The sequence below is a fragment of the Teleopsis dalmanni genome, chromosome 2 (genome assembly GCF_002237135.1).
Source record: "Teleopsis dalmanni isolate 2A chromosome 2, ASM223713v2, whole genome shotgun sequence".
NCBI classification, from domain to species: domain Eukaryota; kingdom Metazoa; phylum Arthropoda; class Insecta; order Diptera; family Diopsidae; genus Teleopsis; species Teleopsis dalmanni.
In genome coordinates this window covers 672,309-692,343 of record NC_051847.1, presented here as the reverse complement: position 1 = coordinate 692,343, position 20,035 = coordinate 672,309, and the positions used below count along the sequence as shown (strand labels likewise).

General features: G+C 31.9%; 2 protein-coding genes across 2 annotated transcripts; both read right to left on the bottom strand.

Moving 5' to 3' along the window:
• Positions 1-7,699: 7,699 nt before the first annotated feature.
• LOC119682044 lies at positions 7,700-12,258 on the bottom strand. The gene is made up of 10 exons (XM_038095385.1): positions 11,994-12,258; positions 11,020-11,872; positions 10,258-10,612; positions 10,009-10,192; positions 9,783-9,899; positions 9,596-9,696; positions 9,344-9,435; positions 9,081-9,273; positions 8,754-8,854; positions 7,700-8,003 (listed from the first exon to the last, which is right to left on the bottom strand). Exons 1-10 carry the CDS (start codon positions 12,203-12,205, stop codon positions 7,845-7,847), a joined length of 2,367 nt encoding a protein of 788 aa, XP_037951313.1. The 5' UTR covers positions 12,206-12,258; the 3' UTR covers positions 7,700-7,844.
• Positions 12,259-17,341: 5,083 nt separating this feature from the next.
• Positions 17,342-19,807, bottom strand: LOC119685777 (phosphoenolpyruvate carboxykinase [GTP]-like). The gene is made up of 2 exons (XM_038100156.1): positions 19,475-19,807; positions 17,342-19,285 (listed from the first exon to the last, which is right to left on the bottom strand). Exons 1-2 carry the CDS (start codon positions 19,504-19,506, stop codon positions 17,374-17,376), a joined length of 1,944 nt encoding a protein of 647 aa, XP_037956084.1. The 5' UTR covers positions 19,507-19,807; the 3' UTR covers positions 17,342-17,373.
• Between the last annotated feature and the right edge of the window lie 228 nt (positions 19,808-20,035).

The following is a 20,035-nucleotide window of genomic DNA, read 5'->3' as shown; positions in this document are numbered from 1 at the left end:
GTGAATATTTTTCTGCCTGTAGGTGGCTTTAAGGATATTTGTATAGTATTGGCATTGAAATTAAAATTAATAAATTCTAATTTCTTATATATGCAAATTTTGGGTGACTTACATAGATTAAGAATATTATTGCTATTTAAGAATATTACAATTAAGAAAACAATTTTATAGAAATTCGAAAATAATGAAGATATTTTTTATGAATTAAGTATCCGTGAACATGGAGGAAAAAATGTTTTCTTCGAATTGGAATTATCTCAGCGGTCTACATAATCCTTCAATTTATAAAAGAGTGAAAGAAGCCATGTCTTTAAGCTTATTTAGGAAAATTTTGTTGAAATCATAGTAGGTAAAGAGTTGCATTGAAACACTGGGTTTTGAGTCATGCACGCATTTATGGTAAATACTTAAAGACACGACAGTACTGTCGTTTGATTGCAGTACTGGTAAATGGAACTAACATTAGGTAACTTGTGGTCAAATGTTTTCTAAGGAGTCTGCAAGTGACTTATTTTCATTTTGCAGTATTTGTAGGATTATTGTTAAGAAGTCATCTTAGTAGAGTGAAAACGAATATTATTTAGATGGAGTTTTCATTAATGAAAACCATATCAGTTTATTTCTTTATGCCTTCTACAATATTATTATTACATAATTGTGTATTATTGTACATAATTTTTGTTTTATTTTATATCTCTTGTTATATACAGTACAGGTATTTGCATAACTGTTGGAAAAAAATTCAAAATGAATTATGATGTGGTTGAATTTGATTTCTTAGAAAAGCATGATTCACTCGTTAAAGAAATTATTGGTAAATTAGCAAAAAATTAACTTTTGCATTAATTAGTAAAAGACATATGAGTATACTTGAATATAGCAACAGTTAATGTTCCTTAAGTCGAAATATCACTCTAAATATTCCCATTTTATTAAAGCTTCTAAGCTTTACTTCATATTCTAAAGCAGACTTAAATTAATAACATTTATAGATTATTCGACGTTTTTGTACTTTTCTTTGATATTTCTTACGGTATACGATTAAAAAATTCTTACAATTTATAAGACATGAAACTTGGATCGATTTCAATTCTGATCATAATCACCTTAATAGCTTATTAAGTTGGCATTATTATTTTAGACTAATTTGTCTTTTTTTACTCGTAAATTCCGATTTAATAAAATTAAAAAATATTTCACTTATCAAGCCGGTAAAAAGACCTAAAATGCATTTATTTCAATTTGACATAAAATTCGCTTAAATTTTGATTGCTTACTTTTCGACGCATAGACGTGATACTTTCATTTTCCACGTTTGCCAAACCGAACTCAGTGGGTGAAGAATCCCGATTTGCGGCGTAACGTGTCCGTCTTTGCCATTGCAAGGAAGTGGAAGTGGAAGCACATTCGCTGTTTACCGTCAAGCTTAACAGTAAAAAATTCCACAATTTAGGTTTATTTCATGCCAGAAGCGTTAAAGTAACAGTCACAACCAAAGGTCGTTATTGGTGCGGCAGGAGGTGTCAAACTATACAAGTGTAACATGTATAAAACAATATCAGGTACAACAACAATAACAACAATAACAACAAAGACAAAAACAATAACAAAATAATGTTTAATGGTCGTTTAACATTTCTACGCACAAAATTTGGGTGTTCTGAGTTCATTACTCCTCACATGCAGAACCAATGTTGCAACCAAGAATCACGTATATTGCTTCTTAAATTCAATTTCTTTGCATAAATTCGTTAATTTACTTTATCTGAATGACTGAATATTGCATGTAGCAATCGATATAACAGACGAACTGCAACTAAGACTTACTTTTATCGAACCATCGTAATCTGAATACTGTTTAATTTTGTGCTTGGTAATGAGCTTGCGTTATCGTAACTTTCAGGGGACAATATTTTCAGTTTTTGAGATTAGAGTCCGATTAATATTCATATGTAGCTAATTCATTATAATTTATAAGTAACATTAATGTAAGACAATTCCAATATTCGTATCTTTTGATTGCAACTGTCTTATCTTGTCTTATATGCATTCTTATTAAAGATCAAAAGTTGATGTAACGTTCTTGAAATGTTCTATTAGGTAATTATTTAATAGAGTTCAGAATTCTATGTCACATAGTGTAATATTAAAAAATTTGTTAGATGCTTTTATAGTTAAGAGCTAGCAAATTGTTTCTGGAATGATGTTTTGATTTTTGATTTTGATTATTAAAATGTAGCTCATCGGTTATATCAACAATATGTCTGTGTACGTTTCTCCTGGTGCGTTTCAGCATGCGTGGCCCTATATTTGTACCGCAAATTGTGTGTGTGCTCGTGCTAAAAGGTGTTATTTTATTTGTTCAACGGCGTTGCTGCATGCACGTTTTCCTTTCAATTTCCTTGTTGTTGTAGTTGTTGTCATCGTTGTTGCCATGATATTCTTATGAAGCCAGTCACTTGCTTCCCTATTTCAAATTATTTTTTGTTTATTATTTTAGGTAATATTTGTTTAGAAATAAAACGAAATGAAAAATAAATGAAATAAAATTGAATAAAACGAACGACTTCACTTTTGAGTGCGATAAATTTTCATGCAATAGCACCGCAACCCATAAACCATTAAGGATGTTCAACAAGTGGCACCAACACACGCACTCCCATTCGTACAGGTGCTTAAGATACACACGCGTCGGGGTATAGACCCCCCCATCACAGTCGATTGGCATAAGCAAACAGGTAGCTCCTGCTCTAGACCAATTTTGAAGTGAAATTTATGCCGAAAACAAACTCAGTTTTCTTTATGGCGTTAAGTATTTGACATTTGTTGCATTGGAGTCTTGGTTATGGTTGGATGTTTGAAGTTTGGTGCTTGTTGTTTGTTGCTTGGTGTGTGAATTTTGACGTTTAGGGTAAAAGTGGTGGCTTTTCACTTAAAAGATTATTATTTTGTCTTCTTGACATACATTTTTGCCTTTGTTTCTGTTTCTCAGAGTGGGTGTCTGCTTTTATATCATTTAGTTGCGAACCCGCTTTTGTGTTTCTATACTCATTTTATAAGAAAATTCCACTAATTTTTTGTTTGTTTCTCACAAAGTAAACAATGGCAATGTTTCCGTTTCCTTTGTACTTTTGCCTGTGTGACCCTTCTCACTTCCTCCTTCAATCATTTACTAGCAACGCATTATTTTAGCTTTTGACTGATTCCCTTACCAAGACCAGATACTCTGTTGCTGCTGCCATTTTTTTATTGTTTTGATCATCATCGTCACAGCCGTTACATTGTTATTATTATTTGTTTTTGTTATTTTTGGCTTTGGCAGTACCTTGCGTTTACCTTTCCCTTTGTTTCTGTATCTTATAAATATTCATGGCATCTGAGCGGCTCTAAGGATTTACTTATAAACAATATTTTTACAAGTTATGTATGTATTCAAATTTGTTGAAATGTCTTTTTACATGTGCGGTGCTGTGTTCAAATGTTTGTTTGTATAAATGATTTTGATAAGAAATTTTCATATCTTTCATTTTGTAACAAATTTCGCTGGTAAATACCATTAAAAGCCATAAATCGTTATTTAAGGTTCATTTTAGACATTCAAATTTATTTGCAAAATTCTTAACTTTACTTCTCGTACATTGAAGGAAAAATAAAAACATTAAATGTAGCGCCTGATACTATGCTTTAAATTTTTGATGTACTTAATATTTCGTTTTCCTTTTGTACACTTGTGTGTGGATTAGAAATGGAATTCATTTTGAAAAATTTTTTGGTTATCTTCTTGAATTGCTTTTATTTTTGGCTACAACTTTGACATAGTTGCAAAGGTGTCACTCCAGGCGGTAACAATTTTGTTGGAACTTCAAAAAGAAATTAAAATTTCAAAAATGAAATTTTAATCATATTAATCTACTTAAATATTTTATCCTCTATCGGAACACGTTTGCAGTTTGGTGAAATGTTGGATATATTGAGGAGTGATGTTGTGAGTTAGGTAAGGCAATAAGACAATTTCTTTGAATATTTTAGGTAATAAATAACGCAACGAAGGACATGGATTTACTATGATATTCCCAAAGCTATTCTAAGGTCATTACTTCCTCGTAAATGACGGTTGTAGTGAAAGGTTGCTTTGGGTTACATTCATAGCATTAATTTCGTTACTTGTTTAACGTCGAATGTATGGTAGTAACTGAAACGAACTAATAAATACATACATTTTTTTGTTCTATATAATATTAAGACAAAGACATTTGAATAAATGGTGATGGAAATTTCAGACAGCCACTAATTTATTTTTTTTAGTATGTAATATCTTTTGAGGATCTAAGGTTCTAAGGCTCTAACTGAAAAGAAGTCATTTCGCTCTTTGAATAAAATTCAGAATGTCAGCTGTTAAGGATCTCAGCGTTACGATACTTCACTTTATTGAATAAACCATTTTGTTTTTTAATTGAAGTTGCAAATGATATAGTAAGACAACATATAAAACTTAAAATATATGTATTCAACTTACCTTTAGGTCTATGCATTCTTCAAAAAGGCATAAAATTTATTAATACTACTGATTCGATATTAATGCCAGAATTTCAAAAAACACCAGAATTTTTGTTTGTACAAATAAAAATTCAATTTAAAAAATTTAATTACTATTGTTTGAATAAGTGACAAAAGTTTAAACGTTCAAAAGTTTTTGTAAAATATATAAAAAAAACTAGAAAAGATATATGAGCTGTCAGCAAAAGAAATCTGTTTTTCCATATTCAAGATAATAACAAACAATTTTCTTTTCATGTACTACCATTTATTTATGTATATTTTAAAATCTCCAAGTTATTATAACATTTAATAATTTTACATTTTCATTTAATTATAAGTTTCTTTTAATTATGAATATATTACATATAGTATTCTATATATTTATTTTGTACACATTTGTATATTTTTGATTTGCTTAATTTGAAGATTAATTGCTAATATATAAGCAAGTTTTTTTACATTATAAATTCGGTGGGCATAAATTTACTTTGATTTAGTTTATTGCATGCTTTAGTTTCTTATAGTTTTTGATTAGAATTCCAAATAGTGAGACTTTGCCTGGCAAAGTTCTGTTCAGTGTCTTGAACCTGAAGCCGCAATCACTCATACGCAGCGTGTCGCACAAAAGTTTTGTAACAAGTTTGACTTGAGTTTAATAACATTTTATGAACTTTCTATTTGTTTGCTGTTAAGTGCTTTTACAGGGCATTTAGTTGAATATTGCGTGCAGTGGGGAGTAATATAAAACATTTACTCTGTTTTACTTTCCTACATATAGAAAACGTCCTGTATATTTGCTTATATATAAACACAACTTTTGAATTATGATTGGATAATGTGATTGTCCACTAATACGTTGATATGTTACAAATAAAACAAGTTAACTATTGCAAAGAACTTTTCACCTGTTAAAGTGAAAATCATAAATTATGAAAATATAAATCTCAAGGCTTTCAAGACTTATAATTCACTAAATTTACAGGAGAATGTTTTTTCCATTTTTTCTTATAACTCTATTATACAAAGTAGCTTTTAGTTCCGTGGATTTCGCCTAAATTTCAATTATAATAACACATATTCTAATAATTCTATTCGATTAGTTTTAATAAATTAAAGTTCTACCCTTAAACCAATTCTAATTTTCAATTGAAACCGCAATCCACTGATGGACATTTAGTATTAAATTTTGTGCAGTTACTTTTCGTCAATAATTATAAAGAAGAAAATAGATGTAAAAATCATCATACTGTGAGACATTAAAAACACATATGAAAAGATAGTTTCAAAAACCAGCTTACAGAAATCTTCAAACCAATATGTTATTATAATGGCAATTATTACAAACAGATTTAAGGAAATAGTCCTAAAAACTATTATGTTCTAACCATCCATATGATTATATTTGCAATAATTCTTTTTAAGTCATTCAAACGTAGTTTTGCAACTAGAATGATAAACCTGTTGGGTTTGAATACTTTAATACTTTAAGTATAATAAAATATGTGCCTTAATATTATATTCTATTACTCGGAGATTTTCATAAAGGAAAGTTGCTTCAAAGACGAATGTTAATGCTTTAAAAAGATCATTCGATACACAAGTTCTTAAACATCAGAACATTAAAATTATTAAATATTATATATAGGGGGATGTGGTTAACGGCTTTAAAAAAGTTGTTATTAACATTAAATGTTGTTTTATAGAAAAAAAATTTGAACTCACTGATGAATCTATTTTTGTAATAATAATCGAAATATTTAGAACATTTTTCTTCTGCACATAGTCTTCTATTATAAATTAACTAAACCTGTAGCCAATCATATTTAATATTAAGTGTCCTTAATACCAGTCTTACATACTAAACACATTTTCGGATACATTGCATATCGGGAATACATTGATAAACTATCCCAGAATTACATGAGTTATATATATATGAGTTTATTCACACATATAAAGATACTTATGGTGTTATGATAATATTATACATATACGACTACTTCTAAAATTATTTTTAAAAACTTTAATATAATCTTAAGTTCAGCTTTGTGAAAATTCGTTATGTTCAAAAATTTTTGTTTATACTTGTAGAGTTTCGTATGTAATCCATTTTATGAAAATACAGGACTTGAACTAGAATTGCATTCAAGTAAATGTAACAATTAATTGATATCGTATATATAAGAGTAAGAAAATAGATTTCATATAAGATTCAAATAGTATTTTTTGTTCTATATATTTATTTTATATATTTTCTTCTATATAAATATTAATATAAGCGTAACAATTTGAGCGCATAAGTTGAGAAGCAGATATCCTGAAAAGTGGCAATTGAAATGTTAACCAATTTTCACGACCGGCAACTTATGCGCTTGATATCAAATTTTTTTTAGTTTGTTTTTTAAACTTTAATAATATTCAATATTGTTATACATTTAAAATACAGTCAACATTAAACAGTCATTACGATAAGATTAAAATGGAAGAGTTACTACATTTTGCTTGTACAAACATATACAATACATAAAGAACCTAGAATGGATTAGTTTAATTATATTCAGATGAGTAATGGGGGATTCCATGTCACTGAACTCAATTACCATTAAAATTTCCTAAGATACGTCCTTAATTTATGTTTAATAAAAATAAATTAATTTTAATTTTAATTTATTTTGAATATTTAATTTCATTAAACTTGCACAAAAGATTCTTTGTATGCATGGAAAATTGACAGTACACAGATTTGAAGTGATATTATTCAAGTTTTTTAATGACTTTAATTAGTTATACCTAAATTTATATAATCTGTCATAGAGCTTAACATTTATAAAATACATTTTCTTAAAACTTAGTGTTTTATAGGATGTCCATTCCCTTACCTTATCTTAGCTTCTATTTGTAAGAAACAGTATAAGAAGCCTACTTTATTAAATTAAAAAAGATTGTAAAAATATTCATAAATTAAAATAATTTTTTATCAATAAGATAACCAATAAGAGTGACTTAAGAATAAGAATGTATTCAGAAGAATGATTTTTATATTACTTATTCTAATAATCGCACAATTAATATTTGTTGCTATTACAATAATAATAGTATAATGTTACAAATTTTCAATTTCAATAATTTAAAACTTTTTTAATATGTTATTTAACCGCGATATGATAGTCGATATAAAACCTTTTCATTTTCTGTAGTTATTTATGAAAAATGTGCATTAGCCAAGATTTGGAAAATTTTATACTTGCTTGACTTTTTTCTTTTTTATGATTGTTTTCATGCGGTTGCCTCCTTGTATACTAAATTTACAAAACGTGCAAATTTTCACAGCTTTTCGATTTAGAAATATCACTTAGACATATTTTTTGCAGAATTTCTTTAGCCAGATGTAGGGATATATGCGTACGAGAAGTTCTCATTTTGGACGAGATAGCTTTCTTCTCACGAGACTCTTTCAAGCGCATCTGCAATGAAATAAAGAGAAAGCTAAGTTTAGACTACCGTTATGTCTTCATCAGGTTTGAATGGCGTTTTATAACTGTTAAGGTGATTTCAGCAACATTCAAAAATATACTTATATAAAATTATATATCATAGTAGTAATATAATTTTAATAATCGAAAATAGTCATTATTTGTCTTATAAAAACCAGAAATAAAGTGCTTTTAAAAACAAACCAAAAAATAGACATATACTTTGAGCTCAATCAGCAATTAAACATTAGTACTAAAAGTAGATATGCTTTGTTTATTCTTAGTTTATATAAATATTAAGTTAAATTAAAATAATAGATAGATGATTCGAATATTATATAGTTCAGTATTACACAAATAAAGATGTTGCTAACATCACCACTGGATCAGTAAGGTAAGCAGACATTAGCGGTACTAATAGCTCGAGGCCATTTCAGCAGTTCAGAATGAAGTGGATGGAACGCATCTTGTGCACTTCATTTTAATGTGATCAACATATACCCCAAATTGAGCTTTAAAGTATTGTTGTGGTTTTAATTATGATTTTAACTTTATTTATTTGATTCTCGTTGTACAAATCTCTATTGTATTAATTTTCACAGTACATTGAACTATAACGAAATCATGTTATTAATTAAGTTTCCTCTAGAATAAATTTTTGACTTTAACCCCTATCTTTAACTTTTATAAACTTAAAGATTTGTTAGAACTAGTTAAAACTTTGTGAGTTTTACTTCATACCTGCTTCAATATACCAACGAGTAGTTCGTCCACATTATGCTGTATGCCGCTAGAGGTTTCAATAAACTTCGCATCGCGTGAGGCCGCCAATGATTTGCCATCTAAAAATCCACAAGAAAAGTACAATAGAAAAAGTTCACCATTAAATCAAATAAATAAAATTTACAATACAATAACAAAAAGTTATGGAAATAAATTTGTTTATCTTGCATACTGATCTGTAGTCATTACCCCAATACCCCAATAGTGACACCCTAACAAAACTCCCGCTCCACGCAAATTACTTAACAAATACATTTACTTAAAAAAAGAAAAAAGTCTAATTACCTTGTGACGTGATAACCCTTGCGCGCGCCAAATCGGCTTTATTGCCCACTAAAATGACCGCTTTATCTTTAATGTAGTTCTCTTGCCACAAATAATTGATTATTTCCTCAGCAACACGAAACGAAGACTTGTCCACCACCGAGAAGACAACAACACAGCCATGCGGCTCATATGTTGACAGAGAATTTTCCACCTAAACACAGTGATTTTAGACGATGAATGTATATATAGGTGTCGAAAAGATTATTTGACAGAAGACTTACGCTCATTTCAACGCTGGGATGATCAATGAATACCAATTCGGATTCCTCGTCATCCAGTAACACGCTTACCGTCTTTTCACCAAATTCGTCATCTAAAACTCAAATTAGAATTATTAACTAAAAAATACAAACTGCCAAATGTACTGAATGAGATATCAGGATTTTAGATAAACGCTCTTAAGCTCCCTGTGATTTGTGCGCAAAAATGTGCATTTTTTTGTTGTTTATTATGAGAGTAAACGCTTTACTTACCTAAGCTGGCATCGTATGTGTGCATGTATTCGGATGTCATGAATTGATTGACTAGTGCGGTTTTACCTACGCCAGCGTCACCCAACATTACTACACGATACCTGTATCGTCAATAAATTAATGAAATTCAAGCGTAATGTTAATTTTGTATAAAAATTGCTGATATTTAGGCAAATGTATTCGTTACCTTGGCGGAGGTGGCGGATCAAGATTGTCCGAATCATCAGGTGAGGCTGGTAATGAATCAACATTTGCATACCCCCCACCACAACATGAACCTTCAAACGGTGACCGCTCACTCGCTCTAGAAGAAGCAACATGTGAATACAGACATTTAAATGTGTTTGGTACACAAATTCAGCAAATGTGAGTTTCCATTCTCATTTTTACTACTTCAAAAAGTAAATACTAACCTACTGTTTGTGGAATTCACACTTGTATTACTTCGTGAACGACGTGATATTATAGAATCACCACAATTGACAACATTTCCTTTGCTTATGGAGAAATGCCGCAATCTGTAAAGATCATCACTCACACGTGGGTTGTATGGGCGATCTGGTAATGAGCAGACACGTGGCCGCACATGGTCTGGAACTGCCAATAATGCGAATATACGAGTCACTCTAGTATAATACTTTTCTTATAGTCTGTACACTTACCAGGTAACTCTAAAAAGTTTGAAGTACGCCTCTGTCGTCCACGATTTGATGCTTGAAAAGCTAAGGGTCCAATATCGTCATTCGAGAATATTGATGTATTGGAACAAGCACTTTTCATTGATTCTCGTGAACTACGGCGGCTTGCCAAATAAGCTAAACCACCTTTAGAACTTCCACGTCGTCGTGGCTTGTAGTTCATGTTATTACTGCTGACATTGTTATCGTTAGCAAGTTTGTGTTTACCAGATTCATTGTCGGTGTCTTTTGTTAAGTCACTAGTTGACTTGCGATATCGTAATGAAACAACACTGTCAGAACAAGTACGATCCAGGGTAGAGTGGGAGCTGTGTAAAACCTATCAAAAAAAGAAAAAATTAAATGTTTAGGAATATATTCATTTATATCTTAAAGAATCTTAAAAAATCCCCACTACTTTCAAAGTCTACTCTTGTCATCTTTCAAACGAAACGAAAAATGAGATGATCAGGTAATAGTTTTGCTTGTCCTATTCTATTCACAATATTTATATTCTTTACATTTAAGGAAATATCAAAAACTTTATAAACCACAAAAGTCCTCGCAGAGCCTGGTTTATGCAATTTCTAGCTTGCGAATAGTAGCGTTTGAGGCCTTACTGAACATTACACATCCATATAGATTTTTGGATTTATTGTCAAAAAGAATTAATATACGAACAGACATAATCATTAATCCTTAATCTGGATAAAAAGATATTCATATCGGTAACTATATGTGACTTACCTGGTAACCAGGATTTGATGTTATATTTATAGCATGTCGCCGCTTTTGAATGCTCGTGCAATGATCTACTGGACTCATACTTCCAGATATGCTTTTCTCGGACGTCATTGGCTTCGAATGATCTGAATAGCTAAATGATGTTGTAGTTGTTGCAACGGTGCTATTAGTTGTATCATTGGACTCCACCGACAATTGCGTGCTTTCAGTAACGCAAGAGTCTCGTTTCATGTAGAAACTGCCACTACTCAAACAATGTTCGTCAATGTGTGAACCAAATGGAAATTCCCATTCATTTCGTTTAAGACTTCCTGCCATTTCAATTGCAGCATAACCTCGTGAAAGCTTATCGTGTGCATCAGATCGTATTAATTTTTTTGAGTTTTGTCGCCTGGGTGAGACGGGAGTCTCATAATAGTTACTTGCACATGCTAGCTCGTCATCTGGTGATATTGGATCATAGTACTCATATTCAAGTTTTTTGCAAGATTGATCCATAATCGGACTGATCGCATCAAATACAAATTTACGCGGAGATTTTGGACTGCGACGAGGCGGTGATGGCGTATGTCCACTTAGAAAACTGCAAGCAGGAGAATCAAGTGAATTTTCATTTGATGAGAAGCCTGTAGGTGTCTGGTAGTAGGAAGGTGTGGATGAAGCATCGTCGCAGCTATCATTCGCATACGTAGTTGTGATTTTAGGACTTCGCGGTGAATTATCATAGCGGTTTCGGCTCACAATCGATGGGTCAGAGTAATTGCTATGACTACTGTACGTGCTGCGTATTGATGGACTACGTGGCGGTAACGGAGATGAAGAGTCGTAAACATTAGCTGCTGGTATGTGAAAGCTTCTACAGAATATAACGAAAATTACACAGAATATGTATCATAAACATGCGGACATTAACTAACAAGAGCAACTATAAACTGTAATTGAGCTCAACAAGTCATCAAAACAGAAGATAAAAGTACCTTGGTGATTTGGGGCATTTGTATGGTGACGTTGATGAGGTTGTGCGGGTGGGTAACTTTATCATGGAAGCTGTTGCTACTGTTGTTGGATTATGTGAGAGACTGGGAACGGCCATTGTTGTTGGGGTTGTATCATCCCAATTGTGATGCTGATGATCCATTTTAGGTTGTGGAAATCGTGGACTAGTGGGAGAATTTCGTATACCGGACATTGCGATAACCTTTTGCTTCTCTTGCTTGTTGATTGTTTAAGTTCATGCTTTCATTAAATTCACTGACATTAAAAGAATAAACCCAAGAAAAGGAAAAATTAGAATTTGGTAAAATGCTATATTAGAGAAGGCAAATTTCAACAAGTTATCAACTGACGAGGGTAACCAGAAGACTACGATAACACAAACAAAATTAATATTATAAAAATAAACGCAAAAAATAAAAATAATATTAAGAAGTGTAATAAAAATAGAAAGAAGTGAAGAAAAAACTAGAACATTGTAAACAATACGGAATTAATATTGCCCATTCAGACTCTTACCAGGACTATTCGTGCCACCTTTTGCAAACATTATTTATGGTTTTATGTATTTTTAATAAGCTTCTATCAAAATAAAATAAAATGAGAATGTGAAAAATAAAATGAAATATAATAAAAACGGAAGCAAAGCAAAAAGTCGGCCGCAAGCAATAATGTTTAGCTTCGCTCCTAAATTATTTACGCAAGGAAGCGTCTACAAAGTATTTTGAGAGCTCATCCGATACGAGTACATGAGAATGTGAATTTGTTGATTTATTCGCAGCAGTGTAGGTGCGTATCCATGTGAGCATATTTGGCTGATAATTCGTTATTTAGTGTTTCTATAAAATAGTAAGGCATGCAGATGTTTCATAGATAATTCATATCAACAGCACATAAGCGCAATTGTAATTTAGTTTCGGTACGCTAATAAACGTACATCTGTGTACCTTATATGCTCACATGTAAACGAATATGCCGCTACATAGCCCAGCATATCTATGAGTATTCGCCGTTAAACCATTAAATCGTCATACTAATGCTGGCTTGCTTTTAACGTGATATCCTGACAAACTAACGGCTCAAGTACATAAATTTGAGTTTATGTCACTGTAACTGTGTCGGTTCTGGTATTGTATGTACTTTGTAAGTGATTGTGTGCGTTGACTAATAAGGAGTCAGTGTGTGATTGCCAAGTAATGCTGAGCTATAATAAATAACCTTACCTGCGTCCGGTTGCACTTAGCGTAACAAAATAAGGTATCTTTTGTAATTTAATTTTATTACTTCTGCTGCGAACTGTTGCTACAGTACAGTGGCGCACAACTGATCCACAGACAAGAATAAGAGGAGTTTGACTTCTTATGGAAATGTTTCTAATCTATATTAAAAAAGATTACTTCTTATACCTTATATACCCTAGTTAAAAAATTTTTTACATGGAAATGAAATGGATTCATAAAAGGTTATACCTAATTTAAGTAGTTGGTGTGATCTAAATTCTTGCATATAATAAGTTTCCAATGCGTAGCTATTCAGACAAAAACAAATTTTTAGATAAGATTGGATAATAAGGACCTCAGATGAATTTTTGAAGGATGGTATAAACTTTTATACAAAGCCAATGACAGAAAAAAAGGTAAAGAAGACATAAAAGAATTAATATGGATTGTCGGATTGAATTGATGTCAATAAGGAGTATATATGATTATTTCTATATATCATATATTTACTTGTTATATTGGAAAATTCATTATCGCTTATATTTCACTTAATAAATGTATCACATGCTAATGGATTATTTATTTTGAATTATATTTCAGTACTGAACCCTTGAAGCAAGAATGCATTGAATGATGAACTGAGAAATAAATTGGAGTTAACAGATTAGAAAGAATTGACATTACTAAATATAAATTTATTATATATTAACTATTCCAACACTGTAATATGATATCATAATATAAGTTACACATAAACGAAAAGAACCAAACAACATCGTGTGAATTGAGAAAGTATTAGGTCACTGTACTATATAATTTGTATAATATGTATTTATATTTGTATAATGTAAATACAAATAATAACTAAAATATATTTTTCATATACAAAAACTTATTAAAGATTTATTAATTTAATTTATTTAATGTAATTTTTAAACAGTAAACATGTTAACTGGATAAACTATTTTAGACTCTGAAATAATGCATTTCAAATGACAATTATCTTAGTATGCAATTGCTAATTGCTCGATATATAAAATAATGTAAAACCGTTTAATTGATTACACTACCCTTTGTTCTTTTTGTCCTTTACTGGTTACATATCCTTCAGAAAATATAACAACATCTACTTATGTAGTTTTATGCACCGTAAAATACGAATATGTAGTCTTCAAAAAATCTATTGACAATGCACCGAAAGACATCAATGCGAACGGTGCAACTACGTCGGGCTCTTAATTTAATCGAATTGCAATCAAGGCACTTCGGTTACAATTTTGTAGCAGTTCGTTTTCATGATTCAAGGACTAATATGTTAGAGTATATATTGCAAATAACTAAGAATATATACTCTATAAACTCTGCTCCATGAGTGAAGATGCGGATAGAAATTCATTTAACAAAGTGGTGAAAGCAACAAGCGAATCATTTATTTACTTCTTCTCAGATTTAATCCTCTGCCAACTTGTGCGACATAAATTACTGTTTCGGATTTGATTATGTATCTGTGGTCTACATAATTGTGCTTATAAGATAAATGGGAATCGCAAAAAACAACGCAACGAGCCAAAGTTCAGTATTGATTTTATGAGTGGCACACAGAGTAGTTTATGTAGTCGTTTAGTTGTTGTTCTACTCGCATTGTTGTTGTAGCTGTAATTGAGACACATACTTAACAATGTCAACGTTTATGTAAATGAATGCAAATATGAAACTTAAACGCCCCAACCAAACGCTCCCCTTATCGTGTCATGAAATAGTTGTCTAAGAATTTTAATGAGTGTCGCGTTTAACTGCTTTTATGTCTGCTTAATTTAACACCACTTCGGAGCTAATTCGGGCCATCGGCCATAAAGGAGAATAGCGTGCAACAAGTGTTGCAAGCAACAAATAATGAGTTACTAATCCTTTTAATTGCACCCCCTAGAATTACCAACCTAGTCAGAGCGTGTGTAATTGCTCTAATTACCGTTGTCCCCAATGAACATTTGCTTTGCTTTAATATTTTTAACAGAAGCGGCAAAGTAAACGACTTGAATTTTTGTAGCACATAATTTACTTCCTGTGTGCTCTTCTTCCTGGTTTCCTGTTTTTTATCCTCGTCATAAAGTTCTGCCACTTACTGAAAATCACTCCAATGCCGACTGTAATCACTAATACCACTTTGAACAGTTGACAATTTACCGCTTCGGGGGCACACACTAGTCTTATTCACTTAGTTTGAAATATTTGGTGCTGCGTTACCGGAAGTGCTTGTTACGTGCTCGGTCCCGTTGCTAAAGACAGACTGCAAATATTTACTGATTTCTTAACTATTTGTGCTCGCACAATTTGGGCTCCTATGCACGCATGGGGTCTGCATGCTGTTGTGCTTAAGCTTTCAAGTTATTGGGTAACTCCATATTTCCAGTGCTGTTCAGGAGCTTAAAAAGCACTTCCATTAAGATGTTTTCTCTTAATGTGTTCTACACGCTAAGAGAAAGACTGGTAACTGGGAAACTTTTTCGACTACTTATCACCGTTTCACTTTAAACACTGTTTTTTAATTTTTGTTTTTATTTGAAATTGATATCCTGAGAATATATACAATAATATTCTTTGAAATTTTATTGGAAACATTTTTATTTCTTATATCAACAATGACCAGTGTTAGTATAATTGCTCATTGATAAACTTGAATATACCTTTAATTTCTCCATTTCTACCATTCATAGTGGTGAAATGCTGAGCTTTGCGGTTGCACTGTGGGTAAAATTTTATTTTGAAACAAAAAATCCAAAAGTACTTTCGTTCATAGAGAGTTCTCATACATATTTCAAACACAAACATTTTTTCTTTATTTCATAAAAAATGAATAAAAATTCTAAACTCTTAAGTGGTGTTAGTAGGAATATTTGAATTAAAAACTATATTATATATCTCATAAAAAAAGCTAACAAAATCATAAAGTTAGAAATTGGAGTTAAAGGAAAAACTAATGAGTTTTGATTTAAAATAGTAAAATGTAATTTTGTATTGAAATATTAAGAGAGTGTGCAGCAGGATTTAGAAGAAATGAGCATAAGAAATTGGAAAACAAAAGCAAAAACAGAGAACTATGGAAGGATGTTGTTAAACAGGCTAAAGTCCTACATGGACTGTATAGTCACAGATGATGATGATATTACAACAGTTATCAAAAGTAAAGACCATGATTTTAAATGTTAACGAAATATTGAATACAGTTTTAAATTACTCAGACGAATTTATATAGATTTACGTATATAAATAAAGCTAAAGTCCTACATGGACTGTATAGTCACGGATGATGATGATGATATTACAACAGTTATCAAAAGTAAACCTAACAAAATTTGATTAAAGTCGCCTAAAAAAAACATAGATCTTTCCAAACCTTAGTATTCTTTAAATGCACAACAGTTAAAAAAACCAAATACAAATAATAGAAACACTGATTTCAATTTTAGATTTGATTGTGATTCTAAAGACCATGATTTTAAATGTTATCGAAATACTGAATACAGTTTTAAATTACTCAGACGAATTTATATAAATTTATGGGTATCTTATGGATGAAATTGACTCAGTAGTGAACTAATTATTCAATATTTAATGTACATATTTGCATTAATTTGAGATTAACTTTTCTTTTTAATTGGACACAAGTTACAATGGGTTAGTGATAAGCGTAGTAGCCGGATTCATTTAAGATATTGAAATACAAACCTTTACAAAATTTTACTTTAATTTTCATATCTAACAATGTTATTATTCTTAAATTGAAATTTGTAATCTATATAATACGAGCGTTAGTAAATAAAATAATTTTGTTTTTGTTTAAAATTTTATGGCACGTTTTTATTTTATTTTTTTTTATTTATTGGTTTTCGTTTTTTATATATTGTATACGTTTTTTGTCTCTATTCTAAAAGCTTAAATTTAACTTAAAATTAATTTATATAAAATATTTCTATCTTCATTAATCTATTACTTAAACTATTTAACAGTTTTGTACTTAGGCTAAGAGTAAATAATAAATAATTTCCTGCATAAAATTGGGGATTACATAAAATTACAAAAAAAATATTTGCAGACAGGTAGTGTTTATAATATCTGAAGTTAGTTCTTATGTTTCATCAAATTCTTACAATTCGTTCTCAATTCTCTCTTGTAACATTTTCAGTTCTAAATATATTTCCTTTGGCAAATCCTTACCAATCTGAGAATCAAAATAGTTCTTTATATCTTCTGTTTCTTTAAGCCAAAAGTCTTTGGGCAGTGAGAATATTTCAGTCAAGTCAACTTGGTCTTTCATGCCTTCCAAGTGTAGTTCATTTTGTGCTGGTATACGACCAACAGCGGTATCTAAGAAGCAATCTTCATTGTTAACACGTCGTAGTATCCAGTCGATGACTCGTGAGTTTTCACCATATCCAGGCCACATAAATTTGCCATCAGCACCTTTGCGGAACCAATTGACGTGGAAGATTTTTGGCAAGTTTTTACCGTGGCTTTCCATGCTCAACCAATGCTGCACATAATGACCAAAATTATAGCCAAAGAATGGACGCATAGCAAATGGATCATGCATTATTATTTTTCCTTTGTATTCTGCTGCGGCAGTAGATTCGCTGCGCATAGCTGCACCCATAAAGACGCCATGTGCCCAGTTTCGTGCCTCATAGATGAGTGGTACTCCAGCGGGACGACGACCACCAAACAATATGGCACTAATTGGTACACCAGCTGGATCTTCCCAGGCTGGATCGATAATTGGGCATTGTGCTGCAGGTGTGCAAAAACGAGAATTCGGATGTGCAGCAGGTTTTCCACTTGATTTATTCCAAGGATTGCCCAACCAATCAGTGATTTCAACTCCATCGGCTAAGCTGCTTTCCATACCTTCCCAATAGACTCCACCGTCTGATGTATATGCAACATTTGTGAAAATAGTGTTCTTAAATACAGTTTTCATGGCAATTGGATTGGTTTCCACAGATGTGCCTGGAGCAACACCAAAGAAACCATTTTCTGGATTAATAGCACGTAAGTCACCATTAGCATCGAACTTCATCCAAGCAATATCATCACCAACACATTCAACTTTAAAACCGGGTAATGAAGGATTTAGCATAGCCAAGTTAGTCTTGCCACACGCTGAAGGAAAAGCAGCTGTAAGATACGTTTTAACGCCTTTTGGATTTGTGACACCCAAGATCAACATGTGTTCAGCTAACCAGCCTTCACGTTTTGCGATAGTGCTACCAATACGTAAAGCAAAACATTTCTTTCCTAACAGTGAGTTGCCACCATAGCCTGAGCCATAGGAAACAATTAAGTTAGCATCGGGTTTGTGTAATATTATAGTGCGTTCAGGATCACATGGCCAAGCAGTGCGTTCAACAACACCATTTGCTGGTGTACCAACCGAATGCATAGCTCTGACGAAATCTCCTTGTTTTTGTAGTTCCGCTAATACAGCTGCACCCATTCTAGTCATAATTCGCATCGAAGCGACTACGTAAGCAGAATCTGTAACCTCAATACCGATTTTTGAAAGTGGTGAGCCAACTGGACCCATGCTGAATGGTACTACATACATAGTACGCCCCTTCATGCAACCAGGAAAACGTTCATTTATAGCTTTGTCCATATCAGCTGGTGATATCCAATTGCCCAAAGTACCCTTAACACCTTCTTTAGGTGTTGGTATGGTCTCTTCCTTAGTTTCAGTGCAGATGAATGTACGTGATTCAACGCGTGCCACATCAGCTGGATTGGTGCGTGCCAACCAACAATTCTCGTATTTTGGCAATGGAATTATAGTACCAACTTCAAGCATAAGCTTCAATAGTAGTTTATTTTCAGTTTCAGATCCATCGCAAATATGCACTTGATCGGGTTGGCAGAGGGCCACAGATTCTTCGACAAAGGCCTTAACAGCCGGAGTCAAGCTATTTACATCACCGTATGATACGTTAGTACCCCGAATATGGCTGTACAAACCAAAGTTGGTTTGTTTGTACTTGCCTTGTTGATGAAGACAGGAGGCAGAACTACAAAGAAAAAAACAAACAAAATGTAAGTATCGAGTATTTCGAAGAGATCTAAAAGGAGAGATTCAAATATTGGAAAACTACAAGCGTGATTAATGATTATTTAATTACAATTAAAAATTGCTGAAGTTTTCTTTAAAAAAGTTAAGTTAAGGCCATTTTAAATTAACATAATGTCACTATACTTACATTTGTTTAGGTGTTTCGATGAGTTCAGGCATTTTGAAGTTTTTATTTGTATTTGTTTAAGGTGGGATAATTAAAGCACAAAAGAAGATTTTAGATCTTTTGGAATAAATTTTAATTTGAAATTCTTTTTATTATTTTATTTGGTTTGATCACAATTTTTGTATCACAATAATTTGGAATTTAAATTTTTTTTGGTAGGTATTTTTCTTGCTTGTTTCTTTTTAAGCTCCTATGTTTTTCCAAAGTTTTTTGTCAAATATTAAATTAGTTTTTAGACCACTGAGTTGCTCACTTGATCTTTCCATTTACTCAAGCCACAATGTACTGATGCCTTATTCTATGCCACTTCGGCCTTTTATATGCGAAATCGACCAACACCAGTGCAGCTGCACGCCTGTGTGTGTTGTTTGTGTTTTCGTGGAAGCAACCAGATTTTCGTTTGAAGTGACGATCGTCTGGCGTCTGGCGTCGTTTTTACTAACGAATTGCAAGAGTTTAGAATAAACGAAGAAAGGCACACTTCGTGTGTTTTTATTGGCCGAAAAGTTGGAGGCTCGTCTA